Source organism: Tiliqua scincoides, chromosome 4 (assembly GCF_035046505.1).
Source record: "Tiliqua scincoides isolate rTilSci1 chromosome 4, rTilSci1.hap2, whole genome shotgun sequence".
In the NCBI taxonomy this organism is placed as follows: Eukaryota; Metazoa; Chordata; class Lepidosauria; order Squamata; family Scincidae; genus Tiliqua; species Tiliqua scincoides.
The window spans coordinates 100,627,123-100,654,724 of record NC_089824.1 but is presented as its reverse complement, the minus strand read 5'-3'; the positions used below and the strand labels follow the sequence as shown (position 1 = coordinate 100,654,724).

At 43.0% G+C, this 27,602-nt stretch overlaps 1 protein-coding gene across 3 annotated transcripts in view; it reads left to right on the top strand.

Annotated features, from left to right (window-relative positions):
- SEMA5A (semaphorin 5A) overlaps positions 1-27,602 on the top strand; it is a 165,525-nt gene that overhangs the window by 89,762 nt on the left and 48,161 nt on the right. For all 3 annotated transcript variants that reach the window (XM_066626252.1, XM_066626253.1, XM_066626254.1), the window contains exons 5-10: positions 4,336-4,398; positions 7,994-8,092; positions 9,804-10,017; positions 11,977-12,262; positions 16,785-16,920; positions 20,643-20,847. In XM_066626252.1, coding sequence (XP_066482349.1) covers positions 4,336-4,398; positions 7,994-8,092; positions 9,804-10,017; positions 11,977-12,262; positions 16,785-16,920; positions 20,643-20,847 — 1,003 coding nt within the window. The remainder of the gene's footprint in view (positions 1-4,335; positions 4,399-7,993; positions 8,093-9,803; positions 10,018-11,976; positions 12,263-16,784; positions 16,921-20,642; positions 20,848-27,602) is intronic.

The following is a 27,602-nucleotide window of genomic DNA, read 5'->3' as shown; positions in this document are numbered from 1 at the left end:
GCTACTTTTTTCCTGTTCTTTCCATCTGCCCTAGAATGCCTGCTGGACCTACATCCTCCCAGCCCATCTGTGGACTCAGCCACATCAGGATAAGACAATTGCTTGCTCAGTGCAGCAGTCGTGACACTGTTTAACTGCTCAGTTACAGGAGCCAATGGCAGGTTGGCAACCCTAGTTCTGTTGCTTCTCCAAATCCCCAAACTTGCCTCTGGAGTTTTGATTCGTACAGGCCTGGATGTCACTTGATTACTCAGCGCTTGCAGCAGAATATGTGACTGTCTCCACTGAAAAGTATTGTGTTTTGGTAGGATGCAAAAGTTTTTTGTATGGTGGTTTATGCAGATATTAAAATTGCCAGAGGACAGGTGATGAACATGCGCATGTGATCTGTATGTTCTGAGATTGTTTTCGAGTAGGATACAAACATTCAAAAATATCACTAAAAGTCCAGTCCTTTCCTGAGCAGGCACTGAGTATGCAACAACTGGTGCAGCTTCCCCTGGATGCTATGAGCCAGCTGGGGACCATGCAGCAATGCAGAGGTAAGTAAAAAAAATTCTGACCTACTCTGCCGCTGCCTTGTCTCCAATGGGCCTATTCAGATCTGCTGCCACCAATATCCACCTTGAGATATCCATTCTCAATCCCTGCCCAGATTCTTCCCTGGAGTGCCCCCTCTCTAGGCTCACCTGCTCCAGCAGGGGTTCCAAAGATGGTTGACATGTTTGGGGCTGCCAGCTGAATGTGCTGGTGGCTCCAGCCCAAATGCGGTTGCAGCCACTGCTGTGCCAGCAGCCTGGGCCTTTGACAGAACACAAGATCCATCTTTTTATTAAGATGGAAACATGGGCACTGCCAATGCCCAAGCTATTTTCTAAGAGAGCTTACCGTAGTCTTTCCTCTTTGTATTATCCATACCAACCCTCTTTACATTTTACTGTTTTCCTGCCTGCAGTTGTTTGAACTCAGTCACAGTCTTTCTCCTGTTCTCTTTGACTTTTGGCTACATGCTGTTGGTTTGGTCTTGGGGAATTCTCCATGTATCTAGGAGGGAGGCTTTGAAGGATGTTCCTTCTCTGCCTAGCTCTATCCAGTGATGATAGCAGAGTTTACTGATCATGGCCTAGCATAGAGCTAAATCACAGGAAGGAAGAAGACAGGGCAGAAGAACTTCCCACTCCTCCTCGATCATCACAAGATGTGAGCAGGATAAAGATGCAGAAACAACTCAGAATTGCTGCTTCCTTCAGTGGTTGCGTGACTCCTGTAACCTCTAGTTCTGGCCACCGTCTCTTCTGTTTTCATAGGAGCTCTTTTTTTTTTTTTTCTCCTTTTGGCTTTGTCTTTCCATTCTCTTCTGATGTAACTGGCAAGTATTGCGCAGGCTCTTCATCTTTTGTGCCTGTCTTTGTTTGAACCATCTTGAAGTTAAAAACCCTGTGGCTTTTGACGGGAGGGATGGGACACAATTTTCTAAAGCAGCTGTTGGTACCTGATTGCTTAAAATTGGGCATAATATTTCCTGCTGGCTCTAGTTCACTTTTATTCTAAAGGCTGCTTTAGAATGCTTCCAAAACTTGCTGTGTGTCATCCTGATATGAGGTAACTTTTATGAAGTCCTTTCATTGAGGAGGTAACCCCACCCTCCAGAAGTCCCTTTCATGTTATGAAATGCATCATGCTGCCATAAGTTATTTCTTAGGAATGAATGGGTGATTCAGGATTGGATTCTTCTGTGAAATATTTTAGAAATGCAGCAGTTACAGGAAAGCGATAAAATGGAAAGGGGTTTGTGCTGGGGAACAATGTTTGCAATGTTTGTCTTCGAATATATTTTTTTCTGAGTTAGGGTTATTAAAATGCATATTGTTTCTTGGGTGTGTGTGTGTGTGTGTGTGTGTGTGTGTGTGTGTGAATTGAACTCCATTCCCCCACTGTGGAGTTCAAGACAGTGAATTAGGGTAAACTCTGTTTATCTTCACAGCGACCCTGTGAGGTAGATTTTAGGCTGAGTGCTTGTGACTGCCCAGTGTTAGCTTCATGGCTTGACTGGATGCTGGGACTTTATGGTCCAAGTCAAAAAATGTATGCACACCACATTGTCCATCGACATTACCAAGTCAGTGCAGTGCTTTTCAGGCAGTGTTTCTGTGAACCTTGGGGTTGTTTGGAAACTTCACAGGGTTTCTTCATCTGAAGATCAATAATGGCTGACCAACTTTTCCAAAAGACAGCTTACCCCCTGTGTTACCACTTTTCTCTTCAGCAAGCTCCACAAGGGAGTTTTGGTGACTCACTTTTTACTCAGGATGCTGAGGCCTGGCCAGTGCTCAATGTGACCAGACTAGACATTTGGGGTATCTTGCTATGTTTTCTTTTTCCCTTTGATTGAAGCAGTGATGGAGAGATTATGCTTAACTCTTTCCTCGCTTAACATTGCTTTTCCTTGCTTAACAACTCCTCCTATGCTTAACTCATTTTCACACCTTATTGGTTCCATGCTGTATCATAACAACATCTCAGTGGCTCTCAGAACAATCAGTCACATAGGTCAGTTTTGAGTTAAGAAAATTCACTTTTTGTTCTATAACACAGTTTTCACTTTCTGGTTAATTGGCCAAAACTTTTGCTAGAACACAGATATCCCAGTGAGGTTTGTTTCATTGCATTCTGCATTAAATTACCTTTCCAGTGATATATAACATGATGGTATTATTCATACAAACCAATTTTTTTCACAATTTTGGCCACTAGTGTCATGCTCAGCTTGTTGCCCCCCTAAAGCTTGTTGCCCGGTACAACTGCTACTCCCTGCACCTCCTTAGCTACGCCACTGTGATAGCATTTATCTTTTGAGCTGCTTTCCCTCAGCCTGTTATTTCATTTCTAGATATTTCAGTTTCCAAAGACTGAAGTATACAAATGCGTGAAATGGTCAGGCTTTGCCTTTTGTTTTAGGAGAAATACAGCTTTATTAAGACAAGAATAACGTTAACAGTCTGAGATCAGAGCACTGGCTTCAGTGCCAACTTTTAGGCTGGTTGCTGTCCGGTGAAGGCAATCACTCTGGGCTCCCCAGGGTTTGCTCCATAGGTAAGTGAACGCTTACAAAGGTTTCAACAGATTACCAGATCATGCTTAGAAAGCAAAAGTGTGCGTCTCTACTCGTTTTGCCAGAGTCTGCCTCAGCTGACAGCAGGGATTGTCGACTGTGTCTCCATGGAAACTGGTCCATCAGCAGACAAAGAATTGATGACCTCAACTCTCCCTTAAACCCTCCATTTATCATGGAAGAGCCTTTTGAAGTAGGGTGGTATCACTAGTTTGTTTGGAAATGGCACTGTTTCCAGCATCATTTGGATTACTATTACTAGATATTGATAAAGTATAAGGTATACTCTCAATAGTATACTAACCAAGGTGCAGGTAAACAGAGTAAGATGCTTCAAAGAGGGAAATAACCTCCCCCCTTTAACCAAAGTAGACAAGCCTCATAAGGCTGTTGGCTCAGATGTTTTGCAAGAGAGGCAAGTGAATGTTCAAAAGTAAAGCAGGATTGCCACATTGAACAGGAAAAACAACCTGGCCTGTTGCTATGCCTGTGATAGCAGCAGTGCAGAAAGTAGTAGGTAAAGCTTTTCATGGCATGGAGAGGAGAATTAATCATCTGCTAATGTTCTGCAGATCAATCTGATATTAAAAGCACAGGAAGGAGGGGCCAGTTGAGAAGTTGATAAAGTAAAAAAGAAATGTCGGTAGACCATCGGAACGAATGGACGGGATAGACTGGGATGCTGTGACTTTAACTTCAGGCAAATAAAGGCCAGACTAGATATGACAAGGGTAGCCACCCATATTTGTTTGTTAATGATTCTGCCCCATTCACATTTAGGGTTGGTTGGGTTTGTTTCTGATTTAAACATCAAAAGGGGCATCATAAGGACTCTTCCTCACCCATATGTCTCCATGGCCCTTTGCCCCAAGTTCTTTCACCTCGCTCTCTTCCAGTGTCAGACTTGGGCTGGGGAAAATTATTGGTTGATGGACTACAGGGAGGTATGGTAGTCCAGCACCACACATCCCACTGGATGTCAAAATGAGATTCTGCTCCCATTGCATATGTGAATGAGGCAGTCGAGAACAAACCTGGGTGCTCCCATTGCACATATGTCCATATCAAGCACAATGCACATGAATTTTCAATATTTGTCCCAATTTTTGATTTAAAGGGTGACTTAAAGTCCAATAATTGTTCGTTTTCAGTGACACTTCATCTCTAAAGTGCAGCCCTTTTATTTCACTTGCCATTCTTTATAATTTTTATATTTCTGTTAGGGTGTGGAGTGGCGTTGTGATGAAGCTACTACAAAAGCTTGTTACAGTAAGGGCAAGTCAAAGGTGAGTAGGTAGTTTTTAATCTTTCGGCTGATGAAAAAATGCAACTGTTAGCTCATTTGTATGTTTACTCAAAAGCAAGTCCCTCTGAGTTTAGCAGAACTTTCTCCCAAGTCTTTGGATATGGATAGGTCTTAAAGGGCTCAATCCTATCCAGCTTACTAGCTCTGATGCAGGCCCAATGCATCCCCGAAGTATGGATATAAACCTTCTCTTACCTTGAGGAGACCTCCTTGACTGTCCCCCCACTGTAGGATGCAGTGCATGCCCTGTTAGTATGTCTGCATCAGCACTGGAAAGTTGTATAGGATTGGACCTTAATTGTGTTTGTCTGTGTGTGGTTGAGAAGCGAGGTTGCACCTATGCCGTCTGTATACACCTTTCCTGTCTACAAGCCCACTACAGTCCACATATTGAATGGAAAGCTTGCATAGGGTTTTCTATCGGTTACCTGTGCAGTTCAAGCCTGTACTACATGCAGATAATATGTCCAATTTGCAGATATGTTGCAGAGCTAGAGATGGGATAGGTCCCACTCTCCTCACCATGCGAACTTGCGGAAAGCCTCATTTGAGCTACCCCAGAATTACATACACTGTGTTGATCTCATATACAAACATAGAAAAGTGGCAACTTTAATGTTGATCAGCGTTTAAAATGTTGGAAGCCTGCTGTTGAGTTATACAAAATTGTTCCTTAGGCTTAGAACAAAGATTACCCAGACCAAATTTCACCCAGCCACATCTGCAGACTTCCAGGAAAACAGTAGATAGGTACAGTAATTAGTACAGAGAGGCCTTCTTTGCTGCTAGTTTTGCCAAATCCCTGTTCCAAGCTTTGCCTAAAGAACTTATGCCCACTCTGAGCTAATTAGTTCCCACAGCTTAACCGCAACTAGCTCTAGCAGTCTGAAAAACCATCACTGTACCCTGTACCAGCAGAAAGGGTAGCTTGCCTGTGGGGCTACAGGGTCCTTCCTCCCAGTTCCTGACGTAGCAGTCCTTCCAGGTGTTAGGAAAAATCAAAACTTCACATATAGGCTAATGGGTTCTGAGCTGTCTGTGACAGATCAGAAGGGAAATCTTGGGGTGGTGGTGGACAGGTCGAAGAAAGTGTTGACCCAATGTGCGGCGGCAGTAAAGAAGGGCAATTCTATGCTTGGGATCATTAGAAAAGGTATTGAGAACAAAACGGCTAATATTATAATGCTGTTGTACAAATCTATGGTAAGGCCACACCTGGAGTATTGTGTCCAGTTCTTGTCACCACATCTTAAAAAGGACATGGTGGAAATGGAAAAGGTGCAAAAGAGAGTGGCTAAGATGATTACTGGGCTGGGGCACCTTCCTTATGAGGAAAGGCTACGGCGTTTGGGCCTCTTCAGTTTAGAAAAGAGACGCCTGAGGGGGGACATGATTGAGACATACAAAATTATGCATGGGAAGGATAAAGTGGATAGAGAGATGCTCTTTACACTCTCACATAACACCAGAACCAGGGGACATCCACTAAAATTGAGTGTTGGGTGGGTTAGGACAGACAAGAAAATATTTATTTACTCAGCGTGTGGTTGGTCTGTGGAACTCCTTGCCGCAGGATGTGGTGACAGCATCTGGCCTAGATGCCTTTAAAAGGGGATTGGACAAGTTTCTGGAGGAAAAATCCATTACGGGTTACAAGCCATGATGTGTATGTGCAACCTCCTGATTTTAGAAATTGGCTATGTCAGAATGCCAATGCAAGGGAGGGCACCAGGATGCAGGTCTCTTGTTATCTGGTGTGCTCCTTGGGGCATTTGGTGGGCCGCTGTGAGATACAGGAAGCTGGACTAGATGGGCCTATGGCCTGATCCAGTGGGGCTGTTCTTATGTTCTTAGGTGCAGTAGCACCCATTCAGCTTTCCACCATCTAGCAATGTCCGTCCAGGCAATCTGTTCATTAACCAGTTGGGTAGTCAATTAGTTAATCCACAAGTCAGTCCACCAGTTTGTTGTGTGTCTGCCAATCCATTGGTCAGGTTTCCAGTTAATCAGTCCAAAAGTTCAAGAAGTCATTAGCTGTTCCATTGGCAGAGCCGTGGGTCAGTTTGTGAGTTAACAGCCAGTAAGTCAGAGAATATGTCCAATAAACAGAGCCATGAGTCAGGCTGTGAGTCAACAGACCAGTTAGCCAGAAAGTCTCCTCAACTCTGACTCCTTCTACAACCCACAAACTCTCCCTGCCCCAGGTGCTCCTTATATCCTGTAATAGCCTGACTGCCTCTAGTGTCTGCAGCTGTGCAGTACACCCTCTGCTGAAAGCCCAGGTCTTAACCCCATGTTTCCCAGATTCACCAGAGCAAAGGGCCACTGCAGACACCACATCCTAACTCCTCGCCATATCTTCCACAATTTCAATACTCTGCCTCAACAGCTGAGTCTCCGAAAGGCTTTCTGGGGATGGGTGGTGGACCCAGTAAATGAAATATGTATCTTTGGAAGCAAAACAATCAGTCATGAAACATGCATGTTGCCTCCAGTCAGACTTCCTAAAGTCAAGTGACAAAAGACAAAGGCAGCAATAGCTAAAAGATTCAACTTGAAAGTGGGGAACATGAAACAGAAATGGAGCTTGGAGGAGTGCTCAGTTTCTGTTTCCATTGCAACATCTAAAGTATAATGATCAGAGATTCTCTGAGGCTTGTGAGTCTCATTGTAAAATTTGCCTGTACCCTTCCCCACTGCATAAGGCCTGTCGCACAGCAGTAGCCTATATGAGGGTTACTTGGAAGTAGAAACTGCCCCTTTACAAAGAGGCAGTTGGTAGTGTAGGAGATTGATTATCAAAAAGTAGCTGAGCATTAAAGCAAACTCAAAAGGGTAAATTATGTGGAATTTTTTTTAATATGGTACAGTCTTTGTGCTGAGGTTTTTGTATGGTTCAAGCAAAGATTCATCTATCCAAAATTGCCTGCATGTGGCAATCAGCAAGCTTCCCATCCCTGAGCAGTGTTTAACTTCCAAGCCTTTTCTCTGTCAGCGTAATTGGCATAGTTTTCACAGGGATTTGGCGGGGAATGGGTTTTCAACATTGTGGGAAAACCCTGTGTAAAACTGAGGCAGGATGGTCTGAGAGAGCTATACCAGACCAGAAATACAAGCAAGAGTTAACCTTCAAGAACAAACATGAGCATTTGTAAAGGGGTCATGGTGGAATCATTGAGCACAGCTCTGAAATGTTAAATACTTAGAAATCTGAAGGAGTGAATGTACTCCAGAACAAAGTACTTTATTGTACATGGTAGACTGGAGTTAAAAATGCAACAACTCTGGATTTTTTTCTCTACAAAGTCCGTGATTGCATTTATAGTAGTTCCACAACCAATCTAGAAGCTCCACTAATAAGTGGATAAAATAATGGATTGATAGATTTCTCTGCTGCCATAAGGCATCCGGTATAGATATAATTGAATTGTGCACACATTTGGACATGGTTTATCCAAGCTTTGCATGTATGGTCACACTCTGCAGGGTAGCATCAAAGAGTAGGTCAGATTTTACTTTGTGTATTCTGCTAATGAAGCATTGATGATCCCATTTTCTTTTTTATTCCCTGGCAGGAAGAATGCCAGAATTACATTCGTGTGCTACTCATTGGTGGGGACAGGCTTTTCGTATGTGGAACGAATGCTTTTACACCCATTTGCACGAATCGGACGGTAGGAATACAGGCATATCCGTGCCTCAGACTTAAACTGATTGAATGCATATTCCTTCTTTCCAACGAGCTCTGGGTACTGTAATCTGGGGGGAGGAGAGACTCTGACACAAGGCATCTCTATGCAGTCAGCACCCTTTACGAAATTGCAATTCCCTGGATTATTTGGAGGATATCTCGACAGTGAAATTAGAATAAAACTGAAAAAAGTTCATAATGTAGATAGGGCCTATGTTAATTTATCACGATTATTGATGCCAGCTGATGAAACGGCTACAGAGATAACTGGAAGTATCTGGAGGCTGGTAACGTGATGCTGATGCTGCTCATTCAAGCTCATGTGCTACATCATTCCTGTGCTTGCTTTGTTCTAGGGCTAAGCCGAAACTATCCATGCAATTTTGTTTCTATCATTGCCAATTCTTCCCCCAGCCCATATGACTATGTCTGCATCCGTCTGGCCTAGTTCTTAATTATGTGGACTTGGAGAGAAGCTTACATGAGATACATAAAGGGAAGCTAGTTGAATTTTTTCTGTTGGGATGAGGAATTTTCCTGAGTATGGTCCTTGTTGGGGAGGCTTGCTTTAAACCAAGATAATTTAAAACAAACTTTCCATTTTGCGATTTACGTATATCCTGAACAAGCACATATCTAAAAACTTTGATCATGTCATGCATGCCTTTTGAACTGTAGGATGATACCTGCTTAGGGAAATATCTCTTTGGCCATATATGTTGCTTCGGTTCCAGGGTTTAGTAATTTCTCTGAATGTAATCCGTATGGGCCTGCTTAGCAACTGTATGCTTTCTGGGGCTTAAACGCCTTGTGAGCAGTGCTTTGTGTTTAATATGCATGCCTAAAAATGGCAGAGTTTTGACCTTCTTATGTTTGATGACACATTCTCTCCTGCTTGAAAATCCAAAATTTGGTGCAAAAACCAAAAGGTGAAAAGCACAGCTTGGCCATAGTTAGTGCTCATATTTTAATTTAGATACATGCACACATATCAATGCACAAAGATATTTTAGTGTGTTCTAAACTGTTGCCAGGACAATGATAGCCAAGAGGCGGAACAGTTATTTTTCTTTAGGATTTTATATAGATGCATTTTCTTTTTCTCTCTTTAATATTTATATATAATTATATATATATAAGACTTGAGACTGGTATTATAGAGAAAGAACCGTTGCAGAACAAAATGAAATCCCGTCACATAAAAAATGTCCCCAGTGGTCTTCTGAGTTAACACTGAGCCCTGGAAGCCAACTGAAATAGAGTGGTTTTAACAATACTTTTGAAAAGTGTTCAGCTTGGAACTTGCCGAGCTCCAAAGATGGGGCTATGGCTCACTAAGAATGGCCCTGTTCACATCCTTATGCACAGATGGTATGAGCAGAAATACGCAGTGCAATTAGAGCTAATGCAAGTAATTTTCTGTTGGATATCTTTTGATTACCAAGTGTGCAAGGACTGCCAGTTGTACTCTGATTTTCAGATACATGCCACAGAACTAAAAAGTGTGTGTGTGTGTGTGTGTGTGTGTGTGTGTGTGTGTGTGTGTGTGTGTGTGTGTGTGTGTTTATATAAGAAAGAAAGAAAGAAAGAAAGAAAGAAAGAAAGAAAGAGAACCTCTGTTTCTGCTGTTGTTTCTATGGATTGATTTAAGGCTTCATGTGATTTCAATTGTTGATTCCCACAATTCGGTACAGCTAAGGAACCTGGAAGAGACACACGATCAGATCAGTGGCATGGCTCGCTGTCCATACAGTCCCCAACACAACTCCACGGCTCTCCTCACAAATACTGGCGAGTTGTATGCAGCGACAGTCATGGATTTTCCAGGGAGGGATCCTGCAATTTATCGCAGCTTGGGGTTACTTCCTCCTCTCCGGACTGCACAATACAACTCTAAGTGGCTCAATGGTGAGTGCAGGGAAGACTTGTCACTGTTCTTGACTAAATATTATTTTGAAATTGAATGAGCTCCTTTGTTTTGTTGTGGAGGCGAACTGTAAGCACTGAAAGTGGTTTCAAATGCTTTGCTCCCAGTTTCTTAAGCTGTGGAAAAATGACTTCTTGGTGTGCACCTTAATGGTTTCAAGTTAACAATTCTAGATAGAACTTGTGGTGGGGAAGCACCAGTGGAGGAAGATTTAGAGAAGGGGTGTCAAACATAAGGGCCGCAGGCCGAATGCTGCCCCCAGAAGCAATTTCTCAGGTCCCCATTATAATTGGGCTCTCCCAGTTTGATAATTGGGCTCTCTAATACCTTGAAAATATGAACAAGGTTTGCGCATTTTCTCATCTGTTATTTGCAGCTAGTGAGTTTCTATGTGAGAATGAAGTGCTTATTTCTGGCCAACATCTGCTTAATGATGTCACTTCCGGCCCTCAGGAGGCACCATGAATGCTAACTTCATCCCTCTGTGTGGAACAAGTTTGACATCCCTGATTTAGAGAGCAGAAGAACTTTACATGCAGGATGTCCTGGCATCATCAAGTTTAAGATAGATACTAACTTAAAACGTTGCCATCTTTCTAAAATAAATAGCTGCCAGGAAGCCCTGATCTAGATTGGTACCATATTGGGAATGGGGTCAACCTTTTCCCTTTCCTCTGTGGCATAGTCCTGATGAAAATTTCCCTCTGCATCAATACCAAAGCTATGGTGTCAATGGCAGCTTCGCTCCGAGAGCAAATAGCAGCTTCAGCAGACAAATTTTTCATGGCCTCTATGCATGAGGCAAAACCTTTCCTCCTCTGGTGTGATGATCCCAGTCTGTTTTTGGACCTCCCACAGCTGCTATTAAAGAAAGATGATGACTTGCTTAATATCATATCTAGTTTGACCTTCAGGTAAAAAGAAGCATTAACATGTGGGTGAATGCTTGCCAGCCTTTGACTGTTGCTGTACCACATGTGACAACTACACCAAGTACTATTGTTCTATTATTATTACTACTACTACGCCATTAATGTGCCTGACATTTGACTGTTTGATAACCGACAAAATTTGAGAAAACAAAATGGGTCACTGCCTGCCCTCAAGAAACTTTAAATATAAAATCCACCATGAGGAAATATTCCAGTTTGGGTGTAGTTAGATATGAGAACTAAGGCATTATACCAAACACCTCACAGAAAATGTGGATGTTGAGAATGGATTTGAAGAAAAAAAAGAGGGGTGGCCCCTTGTAGGAGTTCTGTGTGGGTGTTCAAAGCATATGGGGCAGTAAAGGCAAATGGCTAGAGTCCATGGGCAGCCCAATCCTGAGCTGCCCGGAGCTGCGGGACCTGGCAGCTCCCTGGCGGGCTCCCACCGGATCCACAGCCTCCCGCACTACCGCAGGAGGCTCCTCTAGAGAAGGGGACATTCGTCCCCTTCCCCTGGGTAAGGAAAGCAGCCCCGCAATGGGGCTACTCACTTTAGCGGCGACTGCTTGGTCGCCGCTAAAGTGAAGGTGTTGTGTAGAGTATGCAGCCCTCCATAAGCGCCTAGGATCCTGCAGAGCTCAGCTCCACGGATTCACCTCCCCTGCCTTCCGGAACGCCCCCGACCACGCCTCCCCCCTCCCCGGAACGCCTTCCCCACACCCCCATTCCCCGTTCCGCAGCCCGGCGGTCGCAGGCACCGCCAAGCCATGGAACAAGGGCGCCCGCCAGGCGGTGGTTCAGCACTGGCCAGAACTGAGCCAGCTCCGGCGGAAGCCTGGCAGTAAGTCCTGCAAACGTGCCTTATAGCACGTTTGCAACTGTGGTGCATGCCGCAGAGGTGCGCCGCGGACAACAGGATTGGGCTCTCATTTACGTTAATCTTTTGTAAAGGAAAATGTAGAATGAAAACATTATTTTCTGCTATTTTTTCCTATAATATTATTTCAGAACCAAATTTTGTATCATCGTATGACACCGGAAACTTCATCTACTTCTTCTTCCGAGAGAATGCAGTGGAACACGACTGCGGGAAAATAGTCTTTTCCCGGGCGGCGCGAGTCTGTAAGAATGACATTGGAGGCAGGTTTTTGCTAGAGGACACCTGGACTACCTTCATGAAAGCTCGTTTGAACTGCTCCCGCCCTGGAGAAATTCCATTTTACTACAATGAATTACAGAGTACGTTCTTCCTGCCAGAACTGGACTTAATCTACGGGATCTTTACCACTAATGTGTATGTAGCTTATGCAGTATTTTTATTTCTAGCATATTCAGAATAAACCTGAGGATGAGTTCTGCTACCTACACTTCCCAAGAGCTGTATATTGCAGAACAGTAGGCCATTCTGAAACATTCCTGCGACATGGGCTCTTGAAGGAACTTAATAGGAAGTAGAAGGAAACTCACTCATCTATGTGCTTTCAGTAGTATAGTGAACAAGAAATCCAGAGGAATTTACCCTTGTGAAGCCAAAAGTCTTTTATTGGTTGAGAGAATCTGAGTATCAATTGGGCACAAGGTGGCCATGAATGGCAAAGAATCAAACAGTTTTGGTTCAGTCTACAATTTCCCCAGTATTGTGGCTAACCAAGTTTCTGGGAAAAAGACTTTCTATTTTGTTTTGAAGTTAATTTTATTTATGGTTTATAGGACGAAGAAGAGAAAATAAGAATGTTTGCATTAACTGGTTATCCACAGAAGTGTTGGAAAACATTTATTTTACTCAGAAGGAAGTCCGTTGTGCTTAGTAAGATTTAGCTGTAATCCTATCTTACCGGAAACAAACACCTCTTGCTATCCATAAACAAACCTATTAAATTCCCTCTCTTTGTTGATTGCACCCCACTCAGATTTTCCTTCTAACATTCCACGTTCCTCCCACTGCTTCTTGGTAGCAAGGCAGAGATAATGACCAGGTTATAGACAGAGTATTCATGACTTAGTGTCCTAGTGCCTAGTGACTAAGTCATGAATACTTAGTGTCCTAAGTCCTAAGTTTCCAGGAAGGTCCTGGAAAAGCGATGATAACAACTCTGAAAGAAGACAATGGTAGGCCTATGGCAAGAGTATATTTATTTCTACGTTTCATAATATATGTGATATTTTTAGGCACTTAAGGAATGATTTCGGTCTGTATTAGCGAAGTGGGTCCCTGTCGTGTGGATGTGCCCATGTATACATGGCAAGAGGGAGAAGAGGGCATGAGAAGATCCTGCCAAGTGGAAGGATGGATGTATGCTAGAAAATCAAACCTTTTCAGGATCCCATCTACCTCTTTCAATGCCCCAAGCTGGCACCAACAAGAGTTGGTGTGTTCATACTTGCCTCTGGTGCTGGGGATTATTCCTTGCAGCGGCAGGCAGGGCACCCCTAGCCAAGGGCTGAAGGAGTGAGGTAGGGAAGGTTGCTAATTGTTCTGACAGAGCATAGCTTGACAAATTCAAAGGCAGCCCAGTCCAAAGGGCATGTTGTGCCTGTGCAGGCCCCCTGCTGTAAGGTACATTTGCACCAACTTGTGAGCTGGCCACACCGGCACAATGATATGCACCAGCCTGCCGGCTCTGATCCTCATGCAGGCTGGCGCAGGTGAGTGTCGCAATGGGCTACGCAGGGGGTAGGAGAGAGTGGCAGAAGGGCATTCTGGGGGGGGAGCATTTCTGGGTAGAGGGAGGGAGGAACGGGGGCAGCAGCTTGGGCTGTATCCTAACCCCCACTTGCGGGCCTCAGAGCCATACACAGGCTGCTCAAATTTGTGCCAACAAAATAGCTGGCACAGATTCAGGTATCCGCAAAGGGCTAGTTGGGTGCTGGAAAACATCCCCTTACCCCAAGGTGACCTCCAGCCCATTGCTATCCTGTGTAGGATACAGCACAGGCTATGCTGTCTGGTTGTGTCCAGCTCAAGTTTGGATTGCACTCTTAGTCCCAGATTGTACATGGACTCTGAGGCCAGAATTTCTCCATCCAATAGTTACCTCAAGGGTGACTGTAAACTCAGTCATTCTAAAGGTAGAAGGAGCCCACCTCCTGCCTATGAAACGACCATTGGGGAAAAGGAAAAAAGACCCCTTTGGTACCCTGTGAGAACCCAAATCCCTCCCGCTATCTATCTCTTTGTGGGCAAAGAGAGACTGAGCTCTTCCTTTTCCTCTACAATGGTTCTGGGAAGGATTTCTTTTGCAGATTTGTGAGTGAGCACACAGCTGCACATAAATAAAATAAATAATATAACAACATTTCCCATTGTGTTCTGGGACAGCTGAACCAAGCCTGAAAAATAATTATTTTTTCTTAAACATCTATTTAAACAGCAGTGTAAATAGGGTGTAATGCTTGCTCAGTAGACAGACCAAAGTTTGGCTGAGACTGAGACTGAAAAGGGGCTATATACCAACTCCTGTTATTACCCTTGTTTAAAGAGAGATAATTTGGGGGTTTCATTTCATTACCTGTTTATGTAAGTATGAACATCTAGAAATTATTTTTCCTTGTAGATTGTGTATCATGATTAAAAATAATTGGAACGTTGGAAGTTGCCTTGCATAGGGTTGGACCAATGGTCCATCTAGGTCAATAACATCTACCCTGATTGGCAGCTGCTCAACTTTTCCAGCCTTGCTTGAAGATGCCAGAATGAACCTGGAATCTTCTGCTTTACAAAGCATGCCCTCTCCCATTGAACTACAGCCCCTCCCTTCTTCCATAGCTACTTTAAGTTTGCATGAAAATCTTTTATCTTGCTTCAGCTTTATATAGTTTTAAAAACTTCAAATTCTGCTTTTCTGCGGAGCTAGTTTTACTTATTCTCCTATAACATCACCAGTTGGTGATCTCTGTCCTAAACACCAAACACGCATCATGTTCTGCTTAGCTGAATATCAAATTGGCATACTGCTATACATTGTGCCATAATTTTCTTTGGAGGGCCAAGCCTTTGGCTAATATGGCCCTGGTGGCACTTGCTAGTCACTCAGGAAGCATCAGTGTGTAGTGACTTGGATCTAGAACTGTAGCTCTGGTTTCATAGATGAAGTATGTGAAATAAGCAGGATGTTGGCTGATCCACTTGTGAGGCCAACTGAAGCAGTTACCTCAGGTGGCAGAAAAGTGGGGAGCACCCCACCTCTGTTCACCCATTCGCTTCCACTGCTGCTCCTCTTCCCCACTCCTCAGTTTGGAGGAGGACAAGATGGATAGAACGGAAGTACAGGTGGATTATTCGCGGAATTTCTATCTGTGAATCTGACATAACGAAAGTATCCAGGACTCCAGTTTTCAGGTGAAAACCGTAAGTGCCTCTCTAGGACCTCCTTTCTGAGGCCCATGAAGGCTGCACACCTCAGAAGAAGCCTCAGAAGAGTCTCTGGAGGTGACAGGAGCACAGTGGCCTCTGAGGCTTTTGGGGGCCTTACTGAGGCCCATAGAGGCCGCACACAGGTTCTGTGGGCCTCAGAAAAGCCTCCAGAAGTTCTAGAAGGGCACTACTGGTTTTCAGGTGAAAACCGGAAGTGTCCTTCCAGGATCCTGGAGGCCATTTTGAGGCCTGTGGAGGCTGTGCGTGGCCTCCACGGACCTCAGAATAGCTCCGGGTGTAACCAGAGAAAGGCTCCGGTTGTGTTCAGAGCTTGGTGGACACTGAATTTAGTGTGTCTTTGTTTCACGCGAAATTCAGTATTCGCAAGAGTTCCAGGAACGGAACCCTTGCGAATAACCAGAGTTCACCTGTATGTAGCAGAGGAGAAGGGTGGGGTCTAATCCACCACTCTCCCCACCTCTGCACTTCTTCTGCTCCATCTCCTGCCTTTACCAAGCCAGGGAATGGGAGGGGCAGAGGCTGCTGCATCACCAGGTATTGGAGAGGTGTCAGCATTTGACATGCTGTTTCAGGCACCAGGAGGTCTTTCATATAGATGGATATTGGATCCCTCCTCCCACCAATCCCTGTATGGTCATTGGCCAACTATTTCATTCTTGTTTCTTTCTGTCCAAGGTTAACAACAACTTTGACACAACTGTGCCCTGGTACCTTTTTGCAAAAGACAAGGCTGATGTAAGGGGAAGGGGTAATTTAAATTGGGGAAGGGGCGCTTAACCTTTTCCCAACTTCAAACAGTCACCCCAGTATGCCTTTTCTCTCTGTGTCCCGTGTCTGCAAGGGATAATGTTGTGCAGAGGCAAAGAGAAAGATACAGTAGGTGAAGGGGAGCAGCAGCAGCAGGAGAGAGAAGTGTGTAAGCAGCATGATGTGAAGGTGCAGTGGGCATGCTTTTCATTGGCTGAGTCGGTCAGTAAGGGTAGTCTTAGGCATACCATGACTTCATATTCAGTATGGAGATATAGTTCTACCTTATAGGGTGGTTGTAAGAATTATGACAGGACTCTGTATGGAAAGTGCTTGAATACTCAACAGTGCTATATAAAATGTAATATCTTTGGGGTTCTCAGATTATTCATTTAATTAGTACTTATTATGTGTCTTGAGAATGAAAGACTTACTGTGGATCTGTATCCAACATAGATCCTCCCATCTGGACTCTTCCATTCCCCACTCACAACATCAGTATCCTCCTAATAATATAGTTTTATTGATATTTCTGAAAGAGGCTGATTCATTACATGTAGAGAGTACTTTTATCCAGTCTGGTCAAATGTAAAGAGTTATAGATATGAAAGGAAATTGTTGATTTTCATAAGCAAATAGCGTAACATATTATTTTGCTTCATCTTCTTTATGTTTGTGTTTTTCTTTTTTAAAGGAACAGCATAGCAGTTTCAGCTGTCTGTGTGTTCAACATGACTGCAATAACTCAAGTCTTCAATGGGCCTTTCAAGTATCAGGAGAACTCTCGCTCTGCCTGGTTGCCATACCCCAACCCCAACCCAAATTTTCAGGTACTAAAACCTGAAAAAGAAAGGCGTTAACTTTACCACTTGTCTTTAAATTGTAATCATGGATTTAGGACCAAATTACAAATTTCACTTAAAGCAGTGTTTCTCAAACTGTGGGTCGGGACCCACTAGGTGGGTTGCAAGTCAATTTCAGGTTGATCCCCATATATTTCAATATTTTTAATATTCTAGACAATGCTATGATGATATGTAACTCCATTTGGGGAAGTGTTATATATCTGTATTTTGAACAGGCTACTGTATATATGCTTTTAACAATGGTAGTCAGTGGGACTTACTCTGGGTAAGTGTGGATAGGATTGCAACCTAGGATTGTTAAAAAATTTTCCTGCTTGATACCGTCACTTGGGTCCTGACAGATTCTCATTCTAAATAGTGGGTCCTGTTGTTAAAAGTTTGAGAACCACTGACTTAAAGCATTACTAGTCCTGGCAGGCTTAGTTTTTAGTTAATTGCAGCCAACCATTAGGCGAGGTACAAAGCCATGGGAAAGGAGGGCTCACAACAGCAGTGCTGCACAGCCAAAACAAATGGGATGAGGAAAGTTGGTAGAATTGGAAAGGGAGTAGCTGCATTTGCATTGACTTTTGACTGAAATCAGGTCAATTTCTCATGGGAAAAACATCGATATGAGCTTTAAAAAGTAGTTCAAATGAATGTCACCAAACAAAACTAAAAAACGATTGTCTGTGGCAGAAACCCCAACACATACTCAAATTGCAATTCGACATGCCATTGTAAAATGGCAATTACTGGCTTGGGAGACAGTGTACCGATTACAGTTTGAGCTTGTGACAGAAATCTCAAACCATGATTTTGTCATGGGTGACATTTAGAAATGTCTTAAGTGTGACTGGGGGGAGGAGGGGAATCCCAGACTATCATAAGTAAATGTGGCCATGAAAAACATTCTTGCACTGAATAAAATATGGGCACAGACGTATGGGTATTCCAGTGTGACCTGGGAGAATTGGTAGTGTGCCACGAGAAATAAATAATAGAATAAAGTGCTATCGGGGCCTAGACCAGTCTTCTCCCAGGCCTTTTCTTAGGACTGGTGAGCCTGTGGGCAGCCTCAAGAATCGCTCATCCTTTGCATTATATTTATGTAAATTTCTGATCTAGGAATTCCTATAAAAGCATTTCCAGAGTAGTGACATACAGTAAGTGGTTTTCACTAGGAGTAAATAATCTTTCTGCATCTCATTTTGAACATAGTAGAGTGTGTGGATGGGGGGGGGCAAGATTTTGTGGAAGCTTTGTGGAAGCTCCAGAAACTTCCATGTCAATGTAATTCATTTGTTAAAATCAATGGCATGTTTTGCTCGAACACTCTGAAGCAGCAATTTGCAATGCTTTTCATCTTATGATACACTGATAAGGCACTAAAACTGCACACCATCAGTTTTTTGACAAGGCACACCATGCTGCTGGCGGGGGGCTCACATCCCTCAATGACCCTACTAATAAATGACCTTCACTAAACACACAAAGCACACCTACAGACCATTCATGGCACACCAGTGTGCCCCAGCACAGTGGCTGAAAATCTCTGCTCTAAAGGTTGATCTTCACCAGTGCAGGAATTAGGTGAAAACTAGTGATTGGACTAGTTTGTGGCAGAAGCTGGCTGTGTCTGCTGCTGGTTAGCTTCTGCCTCCTAGCGTTGTGAATTTTGCAGTGTTGTAAAACTTGATTCCACTCAAAAAGAAGCCAGTGAATGAATTCTTGATTGTGTAAACATTGAAGTAGTGCCAATATGTCCAATATGGAAAATGGCATAGCTCACCTGACTCATGGAAGGGAAGGAGCAAATTGCAGCTGAATCAGTGATACAGTTGCTGATAGATATGCCTGATAACTCTTGGGAAAGACAGTGGTCTAGGCATTATTAACACATACCCCTAGGCAAGTGAGGGAAGCTCAGTTGAAAGGTGAAAAGAGTGTGATTCCTACTGTTTATGCTCCTTTCTACACACACTGTCTGGTGAAGCTGGAAGGTGCCCATGTACACATACACAGAAAAAATTAATTAAATTTTGAAGTGTAGGAGCTTGTCATGACTACTCCTGTTGCAGTGCCCCAACAAGACTGCTTCAAACTTCCTCATTAGGGTGTTTTCTGCTCATTCCGCTTATTCCTACTTTTAAACTTATCATACTTCATTTAAAGATCTAACTAATTTCATCTCAGACTGTTGGACTAGGTTGCAGTAGTTTAAAACAAACATGGAAAAATGGAATTGAAAGATCTCTGGTGTATTAGAGTGCTAGCCTATGTATGCTCACTCAGAAGTAAGTCCCACCATGTCCAATAGGATTAGCTCCTAGACAAATGTGTGTAGCATTGTACTGTTAAAATAGCATGAATTACACACTGTGTCTCAGGTAACTTTTGGGAAAGACACTGGTCTAGCTCAGGGGTGTCAAACATAAGACCCACAGGAGCCTTTATCCATCCCCTGCCTATAGGAGCTCTTTATCCAGCCCACATGATAGTTGGGCTCTCTCAGCACCACACTTTCAGTACTGCCACTTCTGTTGAGGCTCTGGGAGGGAAAGACAGAAGGAGGCCTCAGACGGCAAGGAATACTGTGGGGGAAGGGGCAGACCAAGAGTTTTGAGAGAGGGAGATGTCATGATTTGGCTGTCTCGTCATGGGCTTTCACATATTGACAATATGATCAGGATTTGCATATTTTGTCTTCTGTCATTTGGTGCTAATGTTCCTACATAAGAACAAAGTGCTTATTTCTGGCCGGCATCTGCTTAATGATGTCACTTCCTGCTTAATGATGTCTCTTTAAGCCCTTAGCAGGCACCATGAATGCTGTTTGGCCCACTGTATGAAATGAATTTGACACTCCTGGTTTAGACATTAATACATATTCGTAGGTAATTTTCTCTGTTTGCCTTTTGGTGAACCTGATGCTTCTTTTCAGCTAAGTGATCCTTTGCAAAAATGTTTCTAAGGCATCACCTGAGTGCTTCTGCTGATGACATCACCACTCCTTCTGTAGGTAAAGTCCTGGAGCTTTGCTCTCTTCTATGCTCCGGGTTAGGTCTGATAGGCATGTGTACAAATTCACATTAACCCTAAGCAAAAGTGTCACCCTTTTGAATTTACAGCTTGAATGTCATCCTTTTCCTGCCTACAGGCTGGAATGCAGATGACAGTCCAGTGACTCTGCACCTTACCTGCTCTGCCCACTGTGGCAAGCTAAATCTTGGCGAAGAATTTACTGTTAAACCCCAGAATTTTGTTTGAGGAAGCCATGCCTAAGCGAGCCAACACAGAAGGGAAGAGAACAACCAAGAAAGGTTAAGAGATTGGTCCCTGTTGCTGCCTCAACTGCAACCAAACCGGATGGCATCTTCCACAATCTGGCATTCTCTTTGTATATTTGGGATAGCTGATGTATGGGTACTCAACCATCCCACATTTTTGGTTTCGTATTTTGAGACTTCATTGCGATAATCCTCATGTTCATTTGGTCAGATTTTTGTGGAAGACCTTTGGATGACTTGCTTACATGGAAAAGTATGTCTCTTTAGAGTACATCATGTAGCTGGATTATCTGTTGTAGTTGCCCAATTCATATATAGTATGGGGCGTTTTATAGGTAGTGATCCTAGAGTGTATTGCATATTTTAGTTATCTCTATCTTTTATTATGTTAGCAGTAATAGTCTTCTGCATTTCTAGTGTGGCACCATGGACCAAGGTCTGTATTTGAATCTGACAGAGAGGAACCTCCAAGATGCTCAAAAATTCATTCTGATGCATGAAGTGATCCAACCTGTAACACCCGTTCCTTATTTCATGGAAGACAACAGTCGATTTTCGCATGTGGTAGTTGACGTGGTTCAAGGCAAAGACATGCTTTTCCATATCATCTATTTGGCCACAGGTAAATGTCTTATTTACGCTCTTTGGAAGTTCCTTATAGCCAACTCAGAATGATTTTGGAAACAATTGTATATGAGAAAGAGAAAGTGGCTGGCCAGCATCCTGTCTAGCGGTGTTTGTTTCCAGTGATTAAGATTATAGCCTGGGCTTAATCTTAATCTGGGATTAAGATTATAGCCTGCATCCTATTCAATGCAGCTGCATCTTGCAGTCAAGGGGCAGTCACAGATGCCTCCTCAAAGTAAGGGAACATTCGTTCTCCTACTTTGGGGCTGCATTGGCACTGGGAAGTTTGGTAGGAATGGGCCCTAAGTCTTACAGAACACAATGGGCTTGCTTCTGAGTAAAAAAAATAACACAGTTTTCAAACATCTCTACTCATGTCCTGCATCTCTCTTCTTTGGGCCTCCAAGTAATATATCTAGAGCCCAGCAGCATAGGGTGGCTTGCTGTATTTGGCCGAGGATTCTATGGATTTTGAGGGAGACACTGAGCAGAGGGAAGCATGACACAAAGTTTGGAACATCAGGGGGTGCAACATGGGTCTGTGGATTCAGCATTGTATTTGGACTATAATTTGAATTCTGCCACAAACTTGATGGTGAGCCTTTTAGAAAGTCTGTTCTTTAAGCCTCAGTTCGATACCTGAATATAGGAATCATGTATTGGGATATTTCAGGAGCAAAGATGATAATGATTGAAATGATAAGTCTGGTTTGTGGGGTGCAGAAGGTTTAATTTGTCTCTGGAAGGAACTTCCTGTAACTCTTCCAATTCTTTTTATGTTTGTATGCTGTTGAGATTATCTTATTTGTAGCAAAGGCTTCAGGTTTCTCACCCTGCAGTTGAAGTTTCTGACACAGTGATTGGCAAAAAAAAAAACAACACAAAAAAACACAAAAAAAATCACAATGACATCTGTGACAGGAAAATGTAGGTCATGTTTTTGTTCAAACTTTACATGTATATCTCTGTAATGAGAGAATGTTTTATGGACTAGTGTGTATTTTTATAACAATCTTTGAAAAGTTCCACTCAAAAGTACACCCACCATACTTTATTTCCCATTTCAGTCCTGCTTTGTGGCTTGTGCGAGAGCCCCTCAAGAGAGCTCACAAAATGATGGTAACACGTGGCAATTTAAAGCAGATAATTTTAAATGCACATCAAATGCGTTGCTAAATTTCATTGTAATATGATAAGTTCAGAACTGTAATGAGATATCACATTTCGCGTGCATATGTAAAATACCACACACAAAAAAGTTCATATAAGCTTTGGTCTAGTAATTTCAATGCAGATTTAACCCTGCAGAGATCTTCTTTCTGTGAAATATTTCTCTATAGATTTTTTTTCCTGTTTTCTAGCAGAAATGGTTCTAGTATAAAATATATATATATAAGAGTCTTTAATCTGTCCATCATGCTTACTTTGCCCAAAATGTAAACTACCATGAGAATCCAATAAGTAAGGATTAACAAATGACAAGAAATACATCCTGTGTCAAAAAGAAGTCCAGAAACAGAAATTATGCCTGTGCAGCTGGTCATCTTGAGTATGTTCTGTGAGTTTTGAAGCCTCTGAAATGCTGATGTGATACAGAACTCCTCTTGCCATCCATTTTGCTTTATAACTAGCAGCCGTGAATTGTAATAAGCATTTAGTTTGAAAAGTGTGTTTGTAGCAGAATTATTTTCAGAGGCAAGGCTGTAATTATGTGGATTTCTTTCAACTTGGCTGCTGCTAATTACAGGCAGAGTTTAAGTATTTTCAGTCTTTGTGCCTCACACTAATGTTGTCCAGCCCCTTCCGCAGTATAACAGTATGTTTTGTGTTTAGAAGTGCCACACTGTTCTGGCACGTAATGGTTGGAAACCCAATGATATGCTGTATAGTTAGCATTACTCCCTGACAAGGATTTTTATAGGTAATGTTACAATCATCTCAGCATTATATTGCAAATGGATAGAATCAGTTTATTCTTGATGTTGAAGGGAAACATTTGTGGGATCCTCTGTACTCTAAACCAAAACTGAGTCCCAAGATCTAAAAAGTGGAATTGCTGTGTCAGATCAGAGCACTTTCCTTATTTGGAAAGGTCATAACATTTCAGGTTTCTTAACTTGGAAAAGAGATGATTTGGGGGAGGGGCATGACTGAGACCTATAAAGTTATGTATGCTATGGAGAAAGAGAAATATTTCTCCATTTCACAATACTAGAACCATGGGTCAACAAATGATGCCAATTGGCGGGAGATTTAGGATTGGCAAAAGGAGGTACTTCACGCAGTGCACAATTTGTTTGTGAAATTCATTGCCACAAAATGTAGTGATGGCTCTAAAAGTGAGTTAGACAAATTCATGGTGGACAGGTCTATCAATGACTGCTAGTGACGGCTATGTGTTACTTCTGGGTACATTGGTGAGATGCCTCTGATACCAGTTGCAGTGAAGCAAAGGTGAGAGAGAAGTATACCTTTCTCTCCTGCAGGTGGGCTTCCTAGAGGCAACTGGTGCAACCTGTAGGAAACTGGGTGCTGAACTAGATGTGCCTTTGACCTGATCCCACAGGGCTTTTCTTATGTCTTTATCTTAGTGTCAGATTTTGCTTAGAATGACAGGTGTCCCAGCAAGCCTGGGTATGACTGGTTTAAACAAAGCCTACAGGATTATCAAGGAAAGATTGCTTGATATTGAGCGTCAAGAGCTATTCTGCGCAGCTAACACCATTTGCGCCCCTCTCTATCTGCAATCCCAGTCAGCTTTGGGAAACCGGTTCCTTTCTTGTATCATCTACAGTGCCTGCAGGCTCACAGAGCATTCTCCCTTGTGAGATGTAATGCATTTCCATCAGCTCTGCTAGTGGGCAGGTTTAGTGGCATTCCCTACTCAGAAAGATGTACCTGTGACAGGAACTGTGTGGAGACATTACAACATATATTTTTTTTACTTCCCACTTCATGACATCATCCTTCATAAGAACTATCTGGCTCCACTGCTGAATAAAATGCAGGGTTGGGAGGATTCAATTAAGTTACAATCTCTTCTTTCTATAGTGGAAACTGATTCTCTCGACAAGGTTGCTAACTTTGCTTCTGGGGTACTGGCAGGATGGAATTCTGGGTCTTCTGCTATATTATGGTGAATGGGGGGAGGGAGTATTGGATGATTATGATTGTTTTGTTTTATTGTTTTCTGTTTGTTCTGGATGTCTGTTTGTTGTTGTGTATTTCCTTTATCTATGCCAATAAAGGTCTTATGTATGTATGTATGTATGTATGACAGGTGTCCAGTTATTCCTTTTTGCATACAACAGCAGATCAATATGCTTTCCATTATGTTTTATTAATCTCGTTCTTGTCCTCTTGTAATTTTTAACACAGCCTAGTAGAACGGGTCTCTGTGTTTTGGAATCAGGGTGGTGTACTGTGAAGGGTGATCACAGTATCGATGTATATGTGCAAGTCTGGATGTGTTAAGTTGGTTGGGAATGTCTGTGTGTGGTCTGGGGAGGAAGGAGGTTACATGATTTATGTCTGTCTAGTTGTCTTCCTTATTCTTTCTCCCCCCTCCCCTTAATCCAGTACCTTCTAATGTAGGGTTTTAAAAAAGAAAATTAAATATGTTTTCTGACAAAGTAATTTTGTTGCTTTGTAGACTCAAATTTTACATAAAGTTGAATGACAATTAAGTTTGAAATGGTTGATCAAGTAGCAGAGTTATATGTTAATGCAAGTTATTTGGCCCTTTGTAGAATTTTTTTTCTCTTGTTCTCTCAGTGTGTAATATTTTATGAGCTTCAAAAAGTACTTTGTACGTTATGGCTGGGATCCAGTTAACCATACAACGAGTTAAAACTTTTTTGTTCCAACAAAGCTTTTATTAATTGAGTTTTGTCTTTGCCAATCTTGCCAATTGGTTCTTTGTTGCTCTTCATTGTTTTGTTGAAATGTTTGTCTCATTTCTGTCTCTGGGTGTCTGCATTATTATTATTATTTTTAATGTTTGAACTACTGTATTTTTTTTTTTTTTGCAATTTTATTATTTGGATTGTTATGATATTATTGTAAGCTGTTTTTCCACTGAGGTAAGGCAAGGTGGGATAGAAATGTTAAAAGTTAAATAATAAGTTCAGCACAGTGAAGGTGGCTAAGGACTTGTGTTACTCCTTCAGTCACCTCCTGATACTACACAACTAATCATACTTCCAGCTGAGTGAATTTGCACAAGTTGATTGATATTATTGTGGAATTTAAAGGGAAAAAAGTCATAATACTTTTGAAAATATCTAGGGCAACTCTATCCCTTGTTCTCTTCCCTACAGATTCTCTTTCCACCCCTGCCATCTTATCTCTCACAAGAGAAAACAGTTGTCCTGTCTTCTAGATCACTGATATTCAAAGTGGTGTGTCGTGACCGACCATAGGACCTAAAAATGGGCCATAACCCCTTAAGGGGAGTGACCTAGGAATGGGTACCCCAGCAGCACCATAGCAATTGCAGCGCCACGGGCATCTGGAGCCTAGTCTCCCTATTGGAGGGGGGGTTAGCAAGCCTCAGAGAGGGTCCGGGAGGCCCGCAGTTTCCTCTAAGGGTCTCCCCCAAGCAATTTATTGCTCCGATCTGCAGGTCAGAAAGACTTCCTGCAGATTGGAGCAATAAGATGCTTTGGAGAGACCTGTGGAGGGGTCTGTGAGCCTCCCAGACCCTTTCCGAGGCTTGCTAATCCCCCACCCCCGGAAAGGAGACAAGACTCCCGATGCCTACGGCGCTACAATCACTGCGGCGACACCAGACCACATACCCCCCTCCCAATCCACACCCCCGCAAACACTTACCAGTGGTTCTCAAACTCCCAGAGAGTTTCTGGTTTCTGCTCTTTCATATGGAAACTGTCGCTTGCTTCTAGCTTTAACCTTTCCTTCCTAACCTACTCTACTTTCCTTCTAGCTAAAGAGGAAGGAGGAGGAGGTCAAAACCAATAATGATCTGTTTTTCCCACATAGCTGGGGTAATGTTTAGCCATGGGGACAGGACTCAACTGGATGGTTCTTTCCCATGAATCAGCAGCCTCCCTTCCAGCAGGATGCTTATTCCATGGTTGGGACACTGCATTCAGCCTCTGCCTGTGTGGTTGGTACATCTAAACATTGCTCCAGTCATGTGCAAACCACTCATGGAAAAATGGATTTCATGAAGCTTAGGTTACACTTAAAGCACTCCTAAAAACTCCTGGGTTTAGGAACAGAAGGCTAAGGCCCATTACTTGGGGAGAATAGCTTTTTTTAGGGCCAGATTTAAGTGGGAGAGATGGAACATGATCATTACATTTGATACAGTTGCCAGAAACATGGTCTCATGTTGGGTGGTCCACCATGGTCAATACATGGTGTTGGGTGCAAGCCAGGCAAGCATGACCCAGGTCAGTCTCATGCCACTCTGATGGCAAGGAAGCCTCAGGTCCCACAGGCCTTACGGGAAAGGCCAAACTTTGTTTGTCAGAACACCCCTCCCATGCTAGCTGACTGGCTTAGGAGAAGCTTTGCCTTATGGAAAATTCCATGACCAACCGCACCTTGCTTTGGTCAGCAAATCTGAACCCATAAGCAAGCCACATCTTGGGAGTTTCTTGACTTTGGAGTAAACAGAGTCACTGACACAGAAGTAGCACCCTCAACCTCAGCTTGATTTAAGTAAACTTAATCAAGGAGTGGGATGATAATCATCAGCATAGGCCTCCTGAGCAATCCGGGAACCCTCAGCCACACTGTCTGCAGTATGCTGAGCAGTAGAGCCACCCATCCCAGACTGGGTCAAGCCATCAAGACCCAAAAGAAAGGTCCCTGCTGAACTCAACCTATAAAAGCATCTAAGCTTTCCTGTGGGAATCTGGTTATAAAAAGCAGCAATCACAGATCCCTTGTGTTTGCTATTTGCTGTTGACCTGCTTACTCTGTCACCTGTGCTCATGAATTTTTCAGGCTACCAAGGGGTTCACTTGTTGCCTCTAAGCTCTGGTTTTCGTTCCAGAGATTAAAGACTCAGCCCAGGTCTCATGCCCTGGCTGAAACCCTGGTGCTTCTCGCTTCTCCTCTTTTTCCTGGTTTTTCTCCTCTTCCTCTCCAAAACACCAGTGGTTCTGCCCCATTCCACCCAGGTAACCTTCTTGAGTACCCTGTGCCCTGCTCCCCTTCTTTCTTTGCATGATTACATGTCCCCTTTTCCTTTTAAGAATTTCGTCCTTCTTTTGCTTTTTACCCAGAAGCCACTGCTGTGTAGGCCAAGGTGTAAGAGTGATTGTTGTGCACTCTGCATTGAATATTTATTTTTTGTTTCCCTCCCAAGTTATTGTATTCTTATCCCCACAATAAAAATCCATCTGTTTTTGCGCCTTGAACCTTACTTCCCTCTTCATTTCATGCCATTCTACTGAATTGTGCTACTGCACTTAGTTTCAGCACATGCACTTGATCTCCCCCCATGTGCTCATGTTAACAGGTGTTTTAAAAGCATGCCTGCCCAGTTACAATACCCTTGCCTTTACCCTATCCTGTTTTCAAGGGAACTTTATTATAGAGTCTTCACCTCCAGTGTTGAAGGACAGTATCAATTAAACCTTTTAGGCACCAAGCTGGGCACAAAATGGCTGCTTATCTCAGACAATCTTTGCAGTCACAAAGGCCTCTGAGAATCTGTCATGTAGTGCCAGATCTGGGTTTTGCTTCCTTAGCAGTTTGACAGACTTTTTTTCACAG